The sequence below is a fragment of the Molothrus ater genome, chromosome 3 (genome assembly GCF_012460135.2).
Source record: "Molothrus ater isolate BHLD 08-10-18 breed brown headed cowbird chromosome 3, BPBGC_Mater_1.1, whole genome shotgun sequence".
Taxonomy (NCBI): domain Eukaryota; kingdom Metazoa; phylum Chordata; class Aves; order Passeriformes; family Icteridae; genus Molothrus; species Molothrus ater.
The window spans coordinates 8866030-8887527 of NC_050480.2; the positions used below are offsets into that span (position 1 = coordinate 8866030).

Genomic DNA, 21498 nt, shown 5'->3' on the forward strand with positions numbered 1-21498 from the left:
TAGAGTAGCAAGAAAAGAAATGAAAAGCCAAACCACTCAAGAGTGTATATCACTGATCTCTCTATCCCATGGCATCACTTAGACTGTAATGACTGAGCTACAGGCCTTGTGTTTAACCTGCTGTCTTGGCAGAGCTAGGCCTGCCTTCAACATCTTTTACAGAAGGGAATGGAGACAAAACCTCTGGCATCAATACCACAAACCTTCAGTGAAGAGCAGGTGGAGAAGCAGGTGAAAGCATGATGATAAAGCAGCTTTGAAAATCTTTTTCCCCACCAATGAATTGGATACAAAGGTACTACAGTGTAGACCATTCTTAGGGGAGACAAAAACATGCTCAGCTGTGTATGTGAAAGGCAGGAGTTTGGTTTTTCTACTTGTAAGGTGAGAGGAGAAACAAGGAACTCAAAGAAAGAGTCAGAATCCCTTCTTCACTAACAAAGCTGCTGTTGTCACCTTCTCAGGCAAGTCAACTATCTTACGAGCTGCACGTCACACACAGCCACATCCAGGTCAGCCAAATGGCTTTGTTCTCCTGAGTCACAGAGCTGAAGGTCTCTTATGGGTTCCTACAGCTTACCTCTCTTTAGGATTCCCAACACTTCCCCCAAGGCCATGGGATTGGCAGCAGCAATTAGTGTGTGTGCACCAAAGGCCAAAGAACAAAACCTTTGAGGAAGGAGATTAAAGATGGATTAAGGAAGAGAGAAAAAAAAAAGAAAACGAGGAACACTGCTCCAGGTACGAAGCTTAAAATTAATTTCAGATTCCGATTCCCATGAAAATTCAGCCTCTTACCACTTCAATGAACCTCATCCTCAGTAGCAGCAAGTCATACCCACTAAATAATGCATGTCCATCACCTGCTCAAATTCCCAGGTCTCTCCTCACTTCCCTGCTTACCAGCAAGTTCTGGGCAGACAGCTGGTAGGGGAGAGCTTCTCACTCCTCAGTGTCCCTAGTCATTCTAGGTGTTGGAACTGGGTGAAGACTGAAGAGGGATTGCTCTAGGAGTACCTGGGAAACTCTCCAACTTGAATGTGCTTCTGACACTCAAAGGAAATAGGATGCCTCTGCTGAGCATGCCAGTGCTTTAGGAATGAGATCTCCTTTGCAGATGAGGGAAATTCTAAACAAAATTTAATGGGTAAAAAGTAAAATCACCATTAATGATGTACGACTAGGAAAGGAAATGTGAAAGAACACACACATATGCCTTACAACTATTTTTTTTTTCTGTTTAGCTTCAAGGATCTTTCCACAGCACATTCAGCCAGCAGATGCTGAAAACACGCCAGCGCCCACACCAATTCACGCAGATGGTGCTGGTGGGGTTGAGCCTTGTACAAAACTTACTTGTCTTCTCAACTAAGATAAAGATTCTGCATGTGTGTCCTTTTCCTGAGTCGGAATTTCATCACTGCATTTCTCATGGCCAGGGAAATTTAAAAATTCCTGTTAACTCACTTTTAATGACCATATCAACCCATAACTTTCTGCCAACCCCATTAACTGCTGTTGTACAAAGCCATTCCTAAAACAGCCTCTCTTGCTGAACAGAGGAAGGCAGAATAATAACCCCTGCTCACGACTAAATAAATCTGTTCAGACAATGTAAACTTAGTCCTTCCTGAGAATAAACACTTCTGAGTTATTCATATATTCAACACTGGCACAGCCTTTCGTAATTTCAAACCCAGGTATTACCCAAGCAAATCAGCAAATGCACAGACTCCGGCTCATTGCTAGATGTTAACACAGACTAGACACAAACAACTAGGGTGGTGCATTTGGCCAAAATAAATGTGCTAATGCTTCCATTTGCCTGCAAAGCAGGGGGTGTACATTTTTGCAGAGATTACAGATCACCACCTAATGCCTTCAGCAGCACTGTATCCCCATACACTTGCTTTGAGTTTACCAGGAATGCTAAATATTCAAATTGGGGAACTCATACATTATACAAGTGCAGAAAACTTAGCCACTGTAATTTTACCAGATTAGACCTAAGCGAGACTGCTCAACTAATAGGAGGAGGAAAGAAAATAGGAAACTCTCTAACATGTAAAAGGGGCCAAAGGAGGACAATGAGGGAGAGAAAAGAGTTCAACAGAAACAGCTTCTCTCGGCATAAGATCAAGGCACAAAAAAATGCACAATGCAGAAAAAGCTGGAATGTGAATGTTCCCATGTGGGTTGATGTGTGGAGACACAACTGTTGGGCACTGCAGGAGGAGGGGGAGAGGAGGTGGGTAAGAGGCAGGGCATATGCAAAAAGCCTGGCAGAGGGAGGCTGAGTACACTGAAAGGAAAGACAAAGGAGGAAAATCCTCTGGGGCTATCAGGAAGGAAAAACAAAGAGAAAGGACCAGAACTATTTTCATGGCCTGCTAATAGACTTGAGAGAAAGCATGTGACTTTTCAAGCTTTCAGAACAAACTTATGAAGAACTGTGATTTATAAAAACTGCTTATGAATATGAAACAAGAAACATGAATTTTGCCCAACTGATTGTCTGACCAGTATCTGAACAGGCACCAGCAGGAGCAGCAATGAGTTCCAACATTAACAGGCAAAACAGGAACAAGGACAGAAAGGAGTCATCCACCCCAAGCCCCTTCTTAGCAAGCCCCAAATCACCCTTGCCTTGCATATCTCTCCATCCTCAAAGGCTGGTTCTGGGCAACTCTTGCATAAGCAGCAACAAAGCTCCAAGAAAGAGCCCAAGACCAAAATTGCACCAGATTTTTTTTTCCTGCCATTTCAGAAGGTTTCAGGTTGGTTTTTTTCACTTTTAAAATGTATTTCTGTACTACTGGAACCCTTTTTATAGAGGCAGGTGTAAAAATGCATTTACCACTTTGTTCAGCTCAGTACAGGCCTCATCCATAAAAATGTGAATTTGCAAATGCAGAACTACCCTGAGGGCAGAACAGCAGGTTTTTTTCTTCACAGGATTCTTCCTCACACACACTAGACATTACTAACAATCTCAGCTAAGGTTTTCAAGGTTGTTTTGGAGGAACACTAGTTTTCCTGCCTTTAACACACTTTCAAAGCCACATCAAGCAAAAGGAAAGTCTCTTGTGTTCTGACAGCATTGCTTACTTTGTCAAGTAAGCAAGGAAAAACTCCATGTTCTTCATAGCTGCAAAGGAGTTAGCACTGTTTCTCCTAAAAATGTTGTCATGGTGGCTTCGTAGTTTGACATCTAACAAACAGAGGAAATTGCTTTTTGAATACAAATATTCACTTTAAGCATTAGGAGCAAACTTTCCTGGAATGGACTTTACGGAGTCAGCTTTCTTTACCCACTGCAGTATGTCCTGTAAATAATAAAAAATAAATACCTTACTCAAAGGCTTTGCAATTTCAAGTACCCTATTAAGTTACTTAATTTTGCTATCCATAGCACATGATCTCACAAGCAAAGCTGTTTATTTGCCTTAGGGAAAATACAGATGTGATTGCATCACGAGTGTTTCTGAGTTGACAGGGCTTTTCCCTGGGGCTGTTTAGGAGAGCTGGAAAGAAGAACGGGGAGAAAGCATGGGGAGAAGAGGGAGGAATGGCAGAAATACAGGTACAGTGGTCTAACCTCCTGGCCTTTACAGAGAGACAAAATAACCACAATAACAACTATTACCTCTCACAGTCCTCTGGCAGGGGAAAAGAAAGAAGCACACTTGAGCCCACCTACTTTTAATCGAGTATTTCGTTTTCGACTCTTCATACCTCTCTAGCTCTGCTGTGGACTGTCTTGCATGATTACACTCCCATTTTTGACACATTTGATACAGAGCTGCTGCACCAACTTTGACAAGGTACTCTATGTACATACACAGTGCTGAAAGCTGAATTTGACAGACATTTGTACTTGGAGGGAATATATCCAAAACTGGATTCTAATTCTGAAATGGTTCTGGTCATTTAAAGACTGAAGTCTAATACAAAATGCAATATGTATTTGCTGAGAAACGCTATTTAGTGAACATCAGGAAACCTTTCAGAACATGCATCATACTGAAGTTCATATATCAGTGTCCTCTTTCCTTACATGTCTCCACAAATCAGCCTATGCCTAACTTGGATTTGGGACAGCTTGCTTTGGAAAATCAATATAACCTCATAAAAGCCTGAAGCTAAAACCCACTAACATTCATTTCAGCTTATTCCATTGAATATCAAACTATTACTCTCAGCTTTATCTGACAGAAACCTGTCCTTGAGATGCTCAACAAAGCAAGGGTTCAGTTTTGATTCTTGAAGACAGCCAGCCCTCTCCTTCACTGGGGATGAGTGATCTCAGATTCAATTTCACTTCCCAGTCAAGGTGTTTGGTTTCTCAATATTTCATAAATGTCCTGCCTGGAAATGTATATGACTGGAACCTGATCTACAGCAGGACAAAGTATACCCAGAAATCCTGTCAAGTCACAGGGAGAGTCATTCAGGTCAACCCTTGGCTAAGGGAGTTCCCAGAACTTCAATTCTTATCACACCATCAGGATGCTTAGGAGAAAAAAAAAAAAAAAAAAGGCATCATCATTTCCACATTAACCTAATAGCACCTTACAAGAGCATGTTATAAACCTGCATAAAATTCTGTGAAACACATTATGTAGTGTGAGTACTCTGAATTTCCCACCCGACATCTTTTAAACCCTCTCAGCCCATGAAGCATTAACAAGATTACTGTGTCTTCCAAAAGGTAATTTCCCTGTAGGTCTGACAAGAACTTTAATCTCAGTGTCATGAGCATTAATTAATTCTATAAACAAAATACAGGTAAAACATTATTTTAACTTAAAAATTCAATTAAAATATCTCATTATATTCCTAGGCTTTGGCACGCCTAGGAGTATACACACACGCCTGTGTTAAATATTCATATTTTTATTCCCAACATATGAGTAGCTCCATCCTTATTAACAGAACTTCTCCATTCTCTTGGAACTGAAGACACCTCGAATTCCTACATTTTAAGAAAAAGATGGGGAACGTGGTCAAGATCTCCATGTACAAGAGATTTTTTTTTGTGGAGAGTATTTTAAAGGCTACCCACCTTCTTAAGAAGTATATTTATGGAGTTTACGTAAAATAATACAGTCAAAAATCTGTTTGCAACAGCACAATAAAGGCCTTTCAGTACTCCAGAGCAGCTGTGACCTGGCAAAATGTAATTATTTTTCACATGCTCTTTAGAATTCTCTAGGAATATGTACTGTAATTTCTAACCAGTGCCATAAGCACTGGGCCAGCCTTGGAATTAAGCTGAGAGATAGCTGGATGAGTACCATATACATCTTTTATAAGCATCCCACAGATCTGTGTGAAGGCTTAGCAACATGGCACAGCAACATAACCCTGGAATCTGTTATGTAATACAGCTTGAGAAATACCAAATACACAACGTTTTTGAAAAATACTACTATATCTTAAAGGAATCTCAGTTAAAAAAAAAAAAAAACACAAAAAAACCAACAGGATAGGTGCAGCATTTCTCAAGTCTTAGCATTTCCACAGCCCACTATTCTGTCCCACATGATGAGACAGGGGCATGCTGTAGCACCAGATGTATCATATGTTCATGTAATTCATGTACATATGTATCCATATGCCTATAATGTGCTAGATGTGCACTTAGATGTATATGCAATACAGTTGATTATTCTGAGCTGGTGAGGGCACAGCTCATTGCCAGGACTATCAATACAGACAACTGCACCTTAACCTGAAGTCAATTTATTATTAGTTTTCGCTCTCCTCGGGGAAAGATTAGAATTGAAGTGGCAGCGAAAAAATCCTTTTCCTTCCTTATAAAAGAAAATCAATCCAGATTTTTTTAATTAGTCGAATAAATACAGCATATATATAACATTTCATATATCTAAGTATCAAGTCAATCAAACAGCATTCAAAAATTCATTAAAATCCTCTTGAGAAGAATGAGTTTGACACTTTTAAGTTTGTCTGGTTTTGTTTTTGACAAAAGAGATCAACAGCAATTAAAGTATTCAAACTTTACACAGAAGGTGCACCTATGTGGCAGTTTCTATAGGATTTACAGAAGAGAAGTTGAGCTCTCTTTGAAATCAATGGAGCTTGGTCTTGTAGTCTTCTGATACCAGCAGAAAGTGCAACTGGAGGATAACTAGGATGAGCAGAGCCAGTTTTCAGGAGTTTGCCTTCCCCCAGACATTGGCTCTGTGCTGGAGAACAGGCTGGTCAAAACTCTGCATAAGGTGGCCAAAATCACTTGTGCATGGCTAATGAGGAGAACTGGATGCTCATGAATGCAGCAGCTGTCTCCTGGGAGAGACACCCCGTTTAATGGGAAATTTTAAAAAACCAAAACAATAGAAACATCAACCTCATCTGCCAAACCTAATGCTACAGGTAAAGGAAACTGGGTTTGATGAAAAAACGCCTGGGGAAGATGTTTTGTACTTTGCCCTTTAACGACCATAAATTTCTGCTTGTGTTTGAAGGGCAGAAACTTTAGGATAAATCCCCAAGGACTGCAGCCTGGCCAGGCCACAGTTCCCCCTCAATCTCAGCCCCATCAGGCACAATAAGGGATGTCCCAGTGAGCGCTGTCCTGGGCGGAGCAGGAATCAGGCAGTTCGTATCCATTTGATGATTCCAAAAGGAGTCACCTCGGGAAAACCCTCACGTCCTCCAAAGCTGCCGTAGCCTGCAATGCTTTACACGGGAGATGCCGGGGAGCGAGCGACGGCACTCACAGCCATGTGGCGACTGGGACTGAGAAAACTTACTCATTTATTTGTGTTTTAAAGACAAATAAATTTAAATGTAATTTAAACACAAATAAATTTAAACACAAATAAATTTAATTTAATTTTTTAAATTTTATTTGTGTTTCGTGAAACTCGCGGCCTGTCCTGCTCCTTGGACCCAAAACCAGGGAACCGGTATCACCTGCCCAGCCCAAAGCCGGGCACTGGGAGATGAACTGGGGGATGAAGGGGAGCCACCCCGCTCCCGGCAAGGCCACCAGCGGCACCATCGCTTCTCTGCCACGTCAAGAACAGGCTAAAGAAATAGTTTTAAACCTCTGCCCCCCGGTGCGGCGCTGAGGCGCCACGTCCGCCCCCGACACCCCCTGCGCGGCGGGGCCGTGGCGCCGCCTGCTGCTCCCCCTAGCGGCGGCCCCGCGCCGCGCCCCGCCCCGGCCCCGCCCCCCGTGACGTCCGGCCCCGCCCCCGCGGCTCCGCCGCTGCCGCCGCGACTTGAGGGGCGCGCGCCGAGCTCCGTCCGCGGCCGCCCCGCTACAGCGCAGCGCCCGCTCCGCACCGCGCTCCGCGCTCCGCTCCCGGCCCCGCCGCCGGCATCGCCCCTCCCCGCGCCGCTCCGCAGGTAAGCGCGGGATAAACCGCTTCTTTTCCTCCGCGGGACTTGCGCGGTTCGGGGGGATGCGGAGAAAGAGGAGGATGTGGAGGGAAGTTTGGGCGCGCTCCCTACACCGCCAGCCGCTTCCCGGCGCCGGAGTGCGGGCACGGCGCTGCGGCGGGGAGAGCCCGCCCGCCCGCCCTCCCTCCCGGCGGGGTGCGCGCAGGAGCGCAGAGGGCTTAGCCCGCACATCTGGAGCGGAGCCGGGGGTTCCCCAGTCTGGGCGTGCGGTGCCTGCGCTGCCCCGGCCCCCGGAGAAGGAGGCAGCGCAAAGCCGCCCTGCCTGCCTGCGCGGGGGCAGAGAGCAGCGCGGGGGGACCCGCAGAGCAGCGCCCGCGGCGCTGGGACCCCGGCCGCGCGTTCGAACGCGGATGGTGGGGGATGCTCCTGCGCGTACCCCGCATCGCTCCCACGGCTGGGAAACTTCCCCCTCCCTCCCTCCATCCATCCCCTTCTTGCTGCATCTATTTAAAAGGAAAAAAAAAAAAAAAAATTCGAGGCGATGCGTTCGCGCCCCTGCGCAGCGCTGTCCCCCGCACTACAAAGTCTGCGGGCGAGAAGATGGGCAACAAAATGGTTGCACAGAAAGAATGCAACAGGCCCAAATTCCCGCCCCGACGCCCCACTTTCTTTGGGAAGAAGAGCTGGCTCATAATCCTCCTGCCGTTCTATAGGTCCTCGCCTAGTTCTAATCAACTTTTCAGCTGTTTTCAGTGTATTAAGTGATTGTGTGCCCTCGTACAGGCACAGCTAATTAATTTATAAATGGCTTGCAAATAAATAATTCACTACGTACTTTGTTGCACACCTCATCTCTACGTGATTCTGACCTCAAAAATCGTTTCACGACTGCTGGATGTGCCAAAATCTTTTGGTCTTAGCTCTTTTCCTCAAATGCAATTAGGAGCTGCAACTTAGTTGATCAGGCAGAGCCCAAGTATTCCTGCATTTCCCAACGTAGTGGTCCTGCTTCCAGCATCTGCCATAGCTCACAGCAAGCAGGCACAGCTTTCTGATTTTGGGGTTGGTTGGCTGGTTCTTTTTTTGGATTCCTGCTTAGTTTCCAAGCTCATCCCCTTGGTGAATAAAAGCTCAGCTCTTGCACAGACAGCTGCCTTTCTGGCTCAGTCCTGCTCTTTGAGGTCGCCTCAATTTTAATCTCTCAGACCGCAAAGGGGTTTGAGCTCAACCCTGGCACATCCAGGCAAAGTTGCAAGGAGTGTTGCAAACGCGAGGACGAGTGTATGTAATTAACTAATTCATGGAATGCTGTTACCGACGGCTTATTAATTCGGGCTGAAGGCAAGTCGCTTCCCTTCTGCAAGGGATCAGTTCTGGTCAGTTAACAGAGTACAGTGGAGTATTTTCTACACCAGATTCACACCAAAATGCAGAATTACTTTACTGCAGTTCAATCTTATTCCTGCACATTAGCTGAATGCATTTTCTCTTTGCCTCTTTGAAACAAGAAGATTCACATTTTGCATTTCCGTGTACATCTTTTATACAAAGAGGCTGAAAATGTTCAGACTTTAAAAAACAGTTCATTATCCTGACCCTAATTTCCTTGTCTAAAATATACTGCCCAAAAAGATAGAACCATCAGTTATGCTCACCATCTACTGCCTGGGGATATGGCATCTTAATGAACATTTCTTTGAATTAGACTGAAAAACGCATTTGTTAATTCAAGTGTATAAAGAAAATAATTATTTGCTATAAAACAGAAAGATCAGTCTGTGTTTGCCTTGTCGATATATGCCACACATTAGGTCATACTCAAGAGCTTTCAGTGCCCTTCCCTCCCTCAAAAGAAAACCCACCTTTAAGTTTCCTTTAATTTATTCCAAACCCATACAATACAGCCCTGTTTAAGATAGGGTTTCAGATATTTCATAAACAAAAGGTATACCTGGGTTTACAGAAAGCCAATTATCTTGAAATACACTGGGTTTATTCTAATCCTACTTCATGCTGCTATCATGCTTTTTTATTTTTCCATCGACATTAATCACTTCTAAAAGCTGTGTTTTTTCCTGTCTTCTGTGTTCCTCCTGTATACCAGAAACAGTGACAGCCCTGGGAATATATTTAAAATGCTAATTCTCTTCTTTTTTTTTTTTTTTGGTACAGTTGTACCATTTTAACTGGAGAACAACCAGATAAATACTGCAAGTAATCAGCATGGGAAATTCTTTAAACTCTATAGAAGAGTGATTTATTTTATTTTTTATAACTCCCTCCTTTGCAAGCTGCCTCTGTTTTTCTCAACGGGAGACTTTGTTGTAATTAAAGCAGAGAAGACTGGACAGCAGCAAAAAACATCTGACTTGTGGCTCTTAAAAGCACAGGTTTTGTAGCATGTACCACCCCCCAGTGGGCAAAAAACTCTGTAGTAAACTCACAGCGAGCTTTGATCTCCAGAAATAAAGTGGATACATTTTACAGGAAGAACGAAATAAAGATGAGTTTCTGGGTTGGGGTTTTTGCTGTTAGTTTTGGTTTGGGTTTTTTCCTCTGTCACCAGTAGCTAAAAGTTGTCTGATATTGTGTAAGTCAATGGTGACTAATCAAAGCAATTGCTGGAGTTTGCCAACTTTGCAGTTGCAGTTATTTGAAGTGGCTTCAGTTGGGAGATGGCCATCTTTGTCTCCTTGGAGCAGGAAGCATGGATGCTAATGGCTAGTTAGCTCTTAAGTTTTTTCCTTAATCACTTCAAAGCACAAGAGTGCATGGAAGAATTAATATGTGATTGCTTACATTTCTTTTTAAAAGCAGCCAAATACCACTCAGGGCAGGAATCTTGAAAAGTGTTCAGTACATATCTTATGGCATCACTAACTCTCTTTGCCTTTCATGAGCTGTAAGAAGCCAAACATTCTTACAGCTTCGTGCTTTTTCTGATTTTTTGAGGAGCAAACTTAGTAATCAGGAGATGAGCAAACAACTGCTTTAAAAAGGAAAGAAACAAAACTACTGAAACTTTAGCTAGTGTTCAAGTAATGTTTTTACATGTCAGAGGAGTTTTGTGCCAGAAACTCCCTATCAGGTATAATTCTACCTAAACTTGTCAAGAGGGGAAAACCAGATTTTTTTCCCTTGAAACAATGGCAGCATTTGTTCTCTATTCTTTTATTTAATGCCCAGACAAGTTACCTCAGCAGCAGCTCTCAAAAAGAAAACCTAGAAGCCATAATTGGCTAAATTCAAAGAGCACTAAAACACGAACCAAAAATCCTTTGCAAAAGATCTCCCCCTCAAAGTGTTTTCTTAACGTGCAGCAGAGTAGTCAAAACAAGAGAGTGACAAGGAATAGAGTTAATAGTCTGGGTCTTTTCAACCCAGCATCTTCAAAACTAGGAAACATTTTATAAGTAAACTTCAGAAGAGAGGCACTCATAGTTCATTTCCATCCTCTAGAGCAAATACCGGTTTGGCTGATCTTGGGTGTGGAGTCAAGCTTTTACTCAGAATTAATTTCTAAGTCAGATTTACTTGCATTTGAGGGAAGATCACATAAAAATTTGCATTTTTTAGGACACTTGAGTTAGACTTAATAAGACACCAGCAGTATTATTCCTACTGTACAAGAAGTGGCAGCAAGTTTTCTGCAAGTAAATGAAATCTCCAACAAAAAACAACAGCAAATTTCACTAACAGGCAGTGCTACAGTCTGACTGAAGGGCTCACTCTCACTTTAACAAACTCCTTTGCATTTTTTACCCCTTGCAAAGACAGCTAGAGGACCTTCTGCTTGCCTAGCACCAAACAAAAGGCTGGGGCACCTTCCTGAAATACGATGATCGTGGAAGTTGCAGCTCCTAGACAGGGTGCTTAGAAAGCATTTTGCTGTCACTATCAACTAACCCTGAGTAATACACTTAAAGAAAACAAAGTGTGGACATTGTTTTAAAGTCTAGATTAGCACTGTGGAACTTCTTAGAAAAAAAAAAAAAGTTGGTGAAGCTGTTTAAGCTGCAGCATGACCTTTGTAAGCACAACTGACTTTATAAGCAGTAGATGGACTTCACAAGTATTTTAAAAAATAAGCACATTTTGTGTTTCTGGTATGCTTCAGATTCTAAACAAATACAGCGCTACTTCTGGAATAGAAGTACAGTGGTTAAGCAAATTGGCTTATCATGTATGTACATTCTAATGGTGGCTTTGAATAATCGTTTTGTCTTTTACAACCTAAAAATACCTAGTAGTTTCCCTTTCCTCTGTTACTTTGATGGTAAGAAAGAAGCCACTGAGCTACCAGAGTTACTGCTGGAGAACACAGAGATTGATTAGAAATTCAAATAAGCACTGTGTGACCTCAAGTGAGGCAGGTCTTGATTTTATTCACATTTTCTATTAACTTGGAAAGAAATATTTGACACCGTTTTTAGGAAAAATGCCAACTTTTCAAATGTACCAAAACTATTTATTTTGTTAAGCCATTGCCTGCCTACAGTACAGTGAGTGCAGCTGGACTCCATACTTCAGGGCAAATACAATGTTCTTCTAATGTACTTTTTTTGGTTTTTTTTTAATAGCTCAACTTATGTTGAACATTTTAAAATGAGATTTCCCTCTTGTTGTACCACAGCAGTAAGTCCACATGCAAGGTCCACACATTGCTGATATCTCTAGTAATTCACTAGCTTACACAGTCCCAGGAAAACTAATTTAACCATGTGGTTCAGAAAGTTGAGGAAAACATTCATTTTGGAATAAAGAGCAAAAAGGCTGCTGTTCAATTTTTCCAGTGTTACTTTTGTTACCAAAAAACAAGGACTGATTTTTTTGCATTTAAAAATTATTAGCACAGTTTCTACAATCTGGTCTGCTCAAAAATAATGGCTTCTTTCAAAACCATGTGTCCATGAAGCCTCCCAATCTGATGCTGCAGAAACCTGGACACAGTGTGTGTACCAGTGGGGGTCACTTTTCTTTTCATCCTGCCGGATCAGCTATAATGACTTGGTGTCAGGGAATATTTAGAGACAGCTCAAGAAGGGGAAAGTTGGAGCATGGCAGCATGATTCCCTTCTTCTCTGTAGACAGATCACTGGAGCCTTTGATATGCAAAAACATTGTTTTCAGCTATAGCTTGAGATATAAAAGGGAAGTGCAAGATATCAAACAATCAAGACCTGAAGAAAACTATTCTAAGTTTAGAAAAGGGAGTGGGGGGTATAGTCTTAATCCACATTTTTGAAACAGTGTCGTCTTCTCCAAAGAGACCTTTTCTTTTTCTTGCTCTTGTTTTCATGTAATTTTGAGAGAAGGGATAAAAAAAATTCCAGGAACTTAATGAGCTTTAGTGCTTTCATTTTAATCCTACACATTACTGCTATTATAATAGTGGCAATAAATGAAGAGATGACTATCAAATGAAGCACAGAGGAAACAGTTTATGTGCTAGAAAGGTAAAATAAATGAACTTGCTGTGTGCATGTATCTATGTAATGTATGCATACTAGAGCCAACGCTTTGCTTAATACTAACAAGTTTTTTACAACTCAGAGTTTTAAAGAAAATTTATGATTTTAAGTACTTAAAAGTTATTGTAGCCTTCAAAGGCCTATTAAAGGAATTTATATTCCTATTTCACCATACCCTTCCAGAAAATACCTTCTATCACGACTTCACATTAGTTCCTAAGAGACACCATTTTTTTCTACAGCTGTTAAGCTGCTCTTTATTTCTAAGTTTTAGGAATAGGGCCTGGGCTTCTTTCCCCAAACACTTGAGTAATACAGAGCAAGAAAACTAGACACTGCAAGAATACAGAGCTTTTTTGTTCCATTTCATAATGATTATATAATTCACCCAAATTACATAAGTTACCACTAAACATGCATTCCCTTCTATTTAAAATGTGGCCACATAGATTGTGTTTTTCCCTTAAATAAAGCATACATAAAAATACTTATTTATGCCACCGAGGGGGTCTCTCATTTTGAGTCCTTTTTTTTTTTTTTTTCATTGGGCAACTGCTGAAAACAAGATTCTGAAAACAAAGCTCAGAGGAGCACGAAAGCAGCAGCAGGAGAGGAGAGTCTTTTCCACTCCTCACTGGGTACTCACACCATCTCTCAAATGGGGGGCTTTGGGTTTTTTTTTTAATGGTTAACATTTTTCTATGAAAAAGAGCAGCAGAATTTGTATCTATTTAAATATATCACTGCATATTCTGTGTTGCTGTAAGGAGTATGACCGGTCTGTTTCATAACAGACCTGCTACAAATTGCAGAAGACATTTATAAAACACAGAGTGTTTTGTGTTTAGGTCAAGTATTTTACAGAGGAGCAGAAGATGCTCTAGTTTTGCTCCCAGGAAGGCAACTAAGCAAGCATTACTCAGCACACTGTTCCTGCCAAGTACTTTGGTTCCAAGATTGTGCTTGGTCCCTTGGACAAATGTGATGTCACAAAAGGGAAAAGCAAGTACACATTAAGGATTTGTTTCATTTCAGATTTAACCACTTTTCTTTCAGACATGCTGCCCACAGACTTGCTGGGGACTTGGTATCTCACTGGGTATTTTATGCAGTAGTGATATGAAGTAGCCCAAGTTAAAATGCTTTTTAAGAAATAATTAATCTTCTGTAAGAAATACAAAGGAAAGAAATAATATTTTTCTTCTTTTTATAAAATTTACAGACTAAACCAACCTATGTATTGCCAAAAATCAGACACAGATGCCTGGCTAGTCCCTAGCTCAGAATCAACATGCTGCAAGTGGGAAATACATTCATACAATGCTTTCCCTTTCACACAGTAGCTAGTGAAGAGCAATTAGCTCCTTTTACACTTAAAACCAAGGAGATCATCTATTTACCAGGAACACAAAAGCAACCATTTTGTTCTCCTCTAAGGAGGTAACACTAGCATTTGACATCAGATGAAAAACTTAATTTACAAATATTTTATTACTCTCTGCCTTTATTTTTCTATTGAAATAAGGGAAAATACCAGTTCCAGCAAAACTGCAGTAACATGAAACTACACAGCAAAACATTTTTTGAAAGAGCTCTGTGGATTTTGCTGAAATACCAATGCCTTGGGGAAACAAGGTGTGCTACTCATGTACAGGAGATGCAACCCTTAAAACTAGTATGCACCAGCTGTTATTAATTCCAATTTTTTTTTGTTTTTACTTTTGCAGGACATTAGGAGTTCGAGGAAAGCTTTCAAAGGGGAGTTTTCTGGGAAGGAAATCATATTTTTGTGGGGGTTTTTTATAATGAAGAAAACCATCTGAATTGCCTGATGTTTCTGTGGTAAGGTAACTTGCATTCTTGCAGCACAGGAGGAATTCTTTCCTGCATTACAAATTTGGAAGAAGCATTAAAAAGTGAGAGTTGGAAAACGTTTCTCTGAAAGAGGTGTGGATGTATCAGGATGTAGCTACTGTACAAAGGTCATCCTTGGATAATTCTGGATAGGAAAAAGCATCCCTTTCCTGACCTCCTGATGAGGCTGCAGTCCTTCGAGCCTCAGCATAATGAATGGTTTCTATCACGCGGCACTGCAGTTCCCTCCTCTGACTACTACGCTGCACAGAAGAGTTTGTAAGAGTTACAAAGAAAAGTAATTCCTGCTAAAGGCATTAAAGCAAACAAAAGAGGCTCTTCATTCACAGACTTTACATGAGGACTAAAATAGAAGGAAGCTGAAGCTTTTCTACACTGCGGCCTGGTGTGCTTATGTACCATGATAAATCTTGGTTGGAATGCTCATTGAGTATCGTGCCAGGAGCCAGGAAACACACACCACCACCACCAAGGAGCATCTGAGTAAACACCATCAAGAGAAAACTGCTTCATGGAGTAAACCATAAGAGTGACTGGGCAGAAAGACATCCCTTTACTGGATATCCTCAAGCACAAAATTTACTCATACCTTTAAATACGGTAGGATCAATATAAATTTATTTTCCTTTTCATGCCTCTGAGAATAAAGTTCAATTAATATATGAACCCATAAGAGAAAAGGTCATGACACTGCTTAATGCATAGGTCATCTTGCAGGAGTTCTCACAACCCTAATTACAATGGTAATTTAATTATGTTGTCTTAAAAGCTATAAAAATGCTAATTACCTGAGCTCAGTGTACAACCACACTACCAATGCAAAGTATAATCTCAGTCTCAAGAGTTAATTTCTACTATACTGGTAATAAGATGGGAAAATGTGGTTAAACCTGCCAAATAGACTCTTATGAGTGTGCTACTTAGTAAGACGACTTTTGAGAATGACAAATATTTAAACATGAAATTAAGCATGTAATGAAATATTTCATCCAGTGAGCAAGAAAGCCATAGCTCTACCAGCTACCTGCCAGTTGTAACATTCACCTTTCTGAAGCTTGAAAACCAAGCAAAATAGTCTGCAGTGTTTGTAAGTTACACACTGTGAAGCTGAGCACTGGGGAAGACTTGGGAAAATGTCTTCACTGGCCCTCACTCTTTTATCTGCATTTTATGCTTTGCTTTTAGGGCTTTTTTTGAACTTCTGAAATAGCTACCACTAGACTTGTGGGTTTGGTAAGGGTTTTATAGTTCACTTAAGGGCTCCTGAGGAAGTTAGCTGGCTTAGGAATTACTTCTTATCTTTCAGATATAGGATGATTTACTTGAACTCTGGTGTGACTTCTGTTCTGTTCTTATTGGTATCTGTGAACAAAGATTGTCGGTAAACATGAAATGGGAAGGAATCCTTAGAAAGAGTCTTGTTGCTTAAGCAAAATAATTCACAGATCAGGCATACTTGATTATATTATTTTCAATCACTATGCAGAATAACCTATTTAGTTAACTGAATGAGTACAAGTAGTAGAATTATTGATGTAAGGAAAAGAGAGGAAAATGCACCTACGCACTTGAATTTTGGTTTAATGTGTGTTTCAGATGTCTTCTGTAATGTTGAAGTTGTTTTTTTTATTGCGGTTTCTTCACTGATGATCTGGATAATTTTGTTTGTTTGGTTTTTTTAGATTGTTGAAGATCAGAACTGTATAGAAATCTCATCATTCCTGACCATGATTAGTGTTACCTGGAGCATCTTCCTAGTTTGGACTAAAATAGGGCTGTTACTTGACATGGCACCTTATTCTGTTAGTGCCAAATCATGCCCTTCAGTGTGTCGCTGTGATATGGGTTTCATATATTGTAATGATCGCGATTTGACGTCTATTCCTACAGGAATCCCAGAGGATGCAACCACCCTCTTCCTTCAGAACAATCAAATAAATAATGCTGGGATTCCTTCAGAACTGAAGAACTTGCTTAGGGTGGAAAGAATATATTTATACCGCAACAGCCTAGATGAATTCCCCACTAACCTCCCTAAGTACATTAAGGAACTGCATTTGCAGGAGAACAATATAAGGACCATTACTTATGATTCACTTTCAAAAATTCCTTATCTGGAAGAACTGCATTTGGATGATAATTCTGTTTCTGCCGTTAGCATCGAGGATGGAGCTTTTCGGGACAACATCTATCTCAGACTTCTTTTTCTCTCTCGAAATCACCTTAGCACCATTCCCTGGGGTTTGCCTAAAACCATAGAAGAGCTACGCTTGGATGATAATCGCATTTCCACAATTTCTGAGCTGTCCCTTCAAGACCTTACAAATCTAAAACGCCTTGTTTTAGATGGAAATCTTCTAAATAATCATGGATTAGGAGACAAAGTCTTCATTAATCTAGTCAATCTTACAGAATTGTCATTGGTCCGCAATTCACTCACAGCTGCGCCGGTGAATTTGCCGGGAACAAACCTAAGAAAGCTTTATCTCCAAGAAAACCACATCAACCGTGTGCCACCCAATGCTTTCTCTTACTTACGGCAATTGTACCGACTAGATATGTCCAATAACAATCTCAGCAATTTACCTCAGGGTGTCTTTGATGACCTGGACAACATCACTCAACTTTTTCTTCGCAACAACCCTTGGCACTGCGGGTGCAAAATGAAATGGGTACGTGACTGGTTACAGTCACTGCCTTTAAAAGTGAACGTACGTGGGCTGATGTGTCAGGCACCAGAAAAAGTACGTGGGATGGCTATCAAAGACCTCAGCGCAGACCTGTTTGACTGTAAGGACGATAGCGTGATAAGCACCATCCAAATCACTACTGCAGTACCAAACACATTATACCCAGCCCAGGGACACTGGCCCATTTCTGTGACCAAACAACCAGACATCAAGACTCCCAACCTAAATAAAAACTACAGAACCACGGCGAGCCCGGTACGCAAAATCATTACAATATTTGTGAAATCCGTAAGCACGGAGACTATCCACATCTCCTGGAAAGTTGCACTACCGATGACTGCTTTGAGGCTGAGCTGGCTCAAGATGGGTCACAGCCCTGCCTTTGGATCTATAACTGAAACTATAGTTACAGGCGACAGAAACGACTATTTGCTCACGGCTCTCGAACCGGAGTCACCGTACCGTGTGTGCATGGTTCCCATGGAAACCAGCAACATCTATCTCTCCGACGAAACACCCGAATGCATCGAGACCGAGACGGCGCCTCTGAAGATGTACAACCCTACCACCACCCTCAACCGGGAGCAGGAGAAAGAACCTTACAAAAACTCCAGCTTGCCCTTGGCCGCCATCATCGGCGGCGTGGTGGCGCTGGTGGCCATAGGGCTACTGGCCCTGGTCTGCTGGTACGTGCACAGAAACGGGTCCCTCTTCTCCCGGAACTGCACCTACAGCAAGGGACGCCGGAGAAAAGACGACTATGCCGAAGCGGGAACCAAGAAGGATAACTCCATCTTGGAAATCAGGGAGACTTCTTTCCAGATGATACCAATTACCAGTGACCAAGTGTCCAAGGAGGAGTTTGTAATACACACCATTTTCCCACCTAATGGCATGAATCTGTACAAGAACAGCCACAGTGAAAGCAGTAGTAACAGGAGCTACAGAGACAGTGGTATTCCAGATTCAGATCATTCACACTCATGATACTGAGGGACGTGAAAGACTGGTTTGGGTTTTGTTGGGTTTTTTGGGTTTGTTTTGTTTTTTAAAGAAAACAAGAAAAGACTGACTTAACAGTTGCTGTTCTACTGCAAAACACTGGATTAAAAGACTGACAAAGCAATGTACTGTACATTTGCCATATAATTTATATTTAAGAACTTTTTATTAAAAGTTTCAAATTTCAGGCTACTGCTGCGATTAATGTAGTGGGGATACCTGACCACAATTCTATATTTTAGTATTTTTTAGTAATTTGTACTGTATTTTCCTTGCTAATATTGAAGTTACAGACCATTTAACTTTTGTGTTCTACTGAGTAAGATGACTTGTTGACTGTGAAAGTGAATTTTCTTGCCGTGTTGAGCAGTCAGAACATTCATCTGAGATCCTTGTAAGTGTAAGCACAGGTCATTTTTCACTTTGGTATCAATAAAATAATGTTGAACCTGGCAAGTCAGGAAGATCAAAAATGGCTACAAAAAACTCACAGAACTTCCAGTGTTGGGTCTATTAAATCTGTAAACCACAACAATATTCAATAAACAAAAATGTGTGTAGTAATGGGCAATATCAGCTGTCTGGATATATCCATTCAACAGTGGTGAAATCCAATTTAAATGAGAATAAGCAAATTGCTGATATGCATGAGACTGAAGCTTTTGACAAGTGTTAAAAAAAAACCCGTAATCCCTAGAGGAAAGCATAATCAAATTCTAAACAAATAATTAAAAAAAAAAAAAGGTAGGCTCTACAAACCAAGGGGGTAGACACAGTTCAGGAATAGTTTTTTTGGTTATCAGAATCAGTGGTCTGTATATTACAGACAAAATGGATGCTCACTGGCATTTGGGAGGCAAGGGCAGGCAACACTTCGAAACTGCTTTGAAAAGAAAAAGGGCTGAAAGTGCAGTTTCACAAGAAAGGGGAGCAGGACAAAACCCAAGTCAATAAATGCAAGGTCTCAAAAACTGTGGTCCCAAAGGTGAGCAGACAAATGGAAAATGCAGCTATTCTGAAGCATATACGAGTCTGTGTTCAGTATAATGCTGTTACAGTCAGGAATACTGCCCATTACTGTCACAGTTATCCAGAAATTCCTTGGTAAATCTGTAAGGTAACATGTTTCTTTCTGCCTTCCTGCTGAACTATGAGCTATTATGTTTAAACCCCAAGCCACTCTTTGTTGCAATAATCATTCTGTTTCTTCAACTAAAAACCAAAGTGCTTTGTACGCCCTTTGGCCAGTCTTGTGTGTGCCTTGATCCAACACTACATGTATCAAGCTTTTAAAAACTAAGAAAAAAGGAAATAATAAAATACCCACCTTTTCATACATAACTTAACTATGAAAAATACTGGTCTTATTCATGAATGAAGTTGAAAAACTACTTCAGAATTATGCTGCACCTCTGCAGTGCTCTGATAAGAAACCCACTTGGAAGCTACTACTTCTCAGGTCATGAGCTTCTGTGTTTAGGTTAACAGTATTACCCTTGCAGGTTTTCTTCATTATTAATCACTTGGAAAAAAAGTTTTCACAACAGTGAACACTGAAAGGGAGGGAAGGCTTGGAGTTACAACCCTCTGAAGTACAGGGATTTTTTTAAAGAAACAGCAAATGAAAAATTTAATATTTCAGGCAATATCTCAGACAAGAAGGAATGTATACCAAATGCAGTTTAATTCTATGAGAATTTTAGTGGTGCTTGGCCTGTATGTTTCCTTAAGAGTAGTAAAGGATGAGGGAGTGACCAGCACTGAGACTAATGGTTTCAGTGACCAGCCTGCAAATCAATCTCCTACCAGGGCTCCACCTAACTGTGCAGACACAAAATTTCCAGTAACACACTTTTTTTTAATCCTCATTTTCAAGATATGCCCAGGAAAGTTCCTCTCCAAACTCCCTGCATCATGGAACTGTTGACACATCACTTTCAAAAATGTCTCCTGCAGTTGCTGAGCAGTGGAAGCACGCAGCACTTTGCTTCCTTACTGACCTTGTACAAAGCATGGAGCATTGAATGGATCCATGGAAAGGGGAGTGTAATGCTCAGCTCAGTGAAATGCACCCAACCAAGACTATTTTGCTCTGTTGTCCCATCAGGTGCCCATCTAGGGAAGGGCAGGAAAGCCAAGACTGAGCATGTGGAGCCTCATTATGTTGATGTTCAAAAAGCTTCCCAAGCAATGAGCAGGGAAGGAAAACGACACAGAGGGACTGGACAGACCTGTTCTTTGTCTACACTCACACAGGGGCATCCCTGATACCTGAGCCCATGAAATGGCTGGGTCACTGGCAAGAGAGCCTAGTTCTTTGCCATCAGTTCTCCAGTTACAAAATTAAACAGGTTTTGTTGGATTTTCAAGCTATTTGAGAACCTCTGTCTCAGTTGGCTCCAAATTGATGTGAAAAAAGTAAAACAACACTCAACGAGCACTTTGCCTTCTGAGACACCTAAGCCAGAAGTGCCTGGTAATGGTATGTACCAACTCCAGTGATGCCACACAAAGTCACGAGGGTATAAAAAAGTTGGCATTTGAAGAGGTAATTGTATGACAGTCTTAAGTAAAATGACTTTTTATGTGACATTTTTGCCTGTGAGGCAGTAGTGTACAAATCCAAAGCAAATTCAGTAAATCAGCCCAGTTGTTCCTACTTCACCTTCCACCAGCAAGAGTGGAAACCTGGACAAGGCTCTGTCTTCCTCAGGCAACCAGGTCAGGCTTGCAGGAGAGCTGGTGTCCTCTTAGCACATGTGATGTCAATGCAAAAAATGGCACACTGGAGTGTACAAGACCTTCCTTGGGTTCTACAGGAACTCTTACTCCACACACATAATGTTAAAATTAATTTGGCAAATGAAAGATTGCTTTCAAACTAAACTGTGTGGTTTTTTTCCTTTGGCTGTTTATACAAAGTTCTGTTCCTCTCCATGTCAGGCCCATCTCCTCAAGGCTGCTGCTCATCCTGGAGCTGCAGTTGCTGCATGCAATGCTCCCCAGCACCACCATAAATCCCTTCAGTCAGTCAGGTATATATGCAGGCAAAGCAGATTACTACAGTAGGCACTTTATTCAGCACG

The 21498-nt window shown here is 41.4% G+C and overlaps 2 protein-coding genes across 5 annotated transcripts in view; one reads left to right on the forward strand and one right to left on the reverse strand.

Moving 5' to 3' along the window:
• The window catches only part of MACROD2 (mono-ADP ribosylhydrolase 2), an 851816-nt gene that overhangs the window by 732389 nt on the left and 97929 nt on the right, over nt 1-21498 (reverse strand). The gene's annotated exons all lie outside the window — the stretch shown is intronic.
• On the forward strand, nt 7268-19758 carry FLRT3 (fibronectin leucine rich transmembrane protein 3). Its single transcript, XM_036379359.2, has 3 exons — nt 7268-7380; nt 14573-15320; nt 16403-19758. The coding sequence occupies exon 3, from the start codon at nt 16448-16450 to the stop codon at nt 18395-18397; it is 1950 nt and encodes a 649-aa protein (XP_036235252.1). The 5' UTR covers nt 7268-7380; nt 14573-15320; nt 16403-16447; the 3' UTR covers nt 18398-19758.

What these genes read in the sequence shown, in the direction of transcription:
- FLRT3 (XM_036379359.2), top strand. Translation starts at nt 16,448, where the DNA reads ATGATTAGTGTTACCTGGAGCATCTTCCTAGTTTGGACTAAAATAGGG.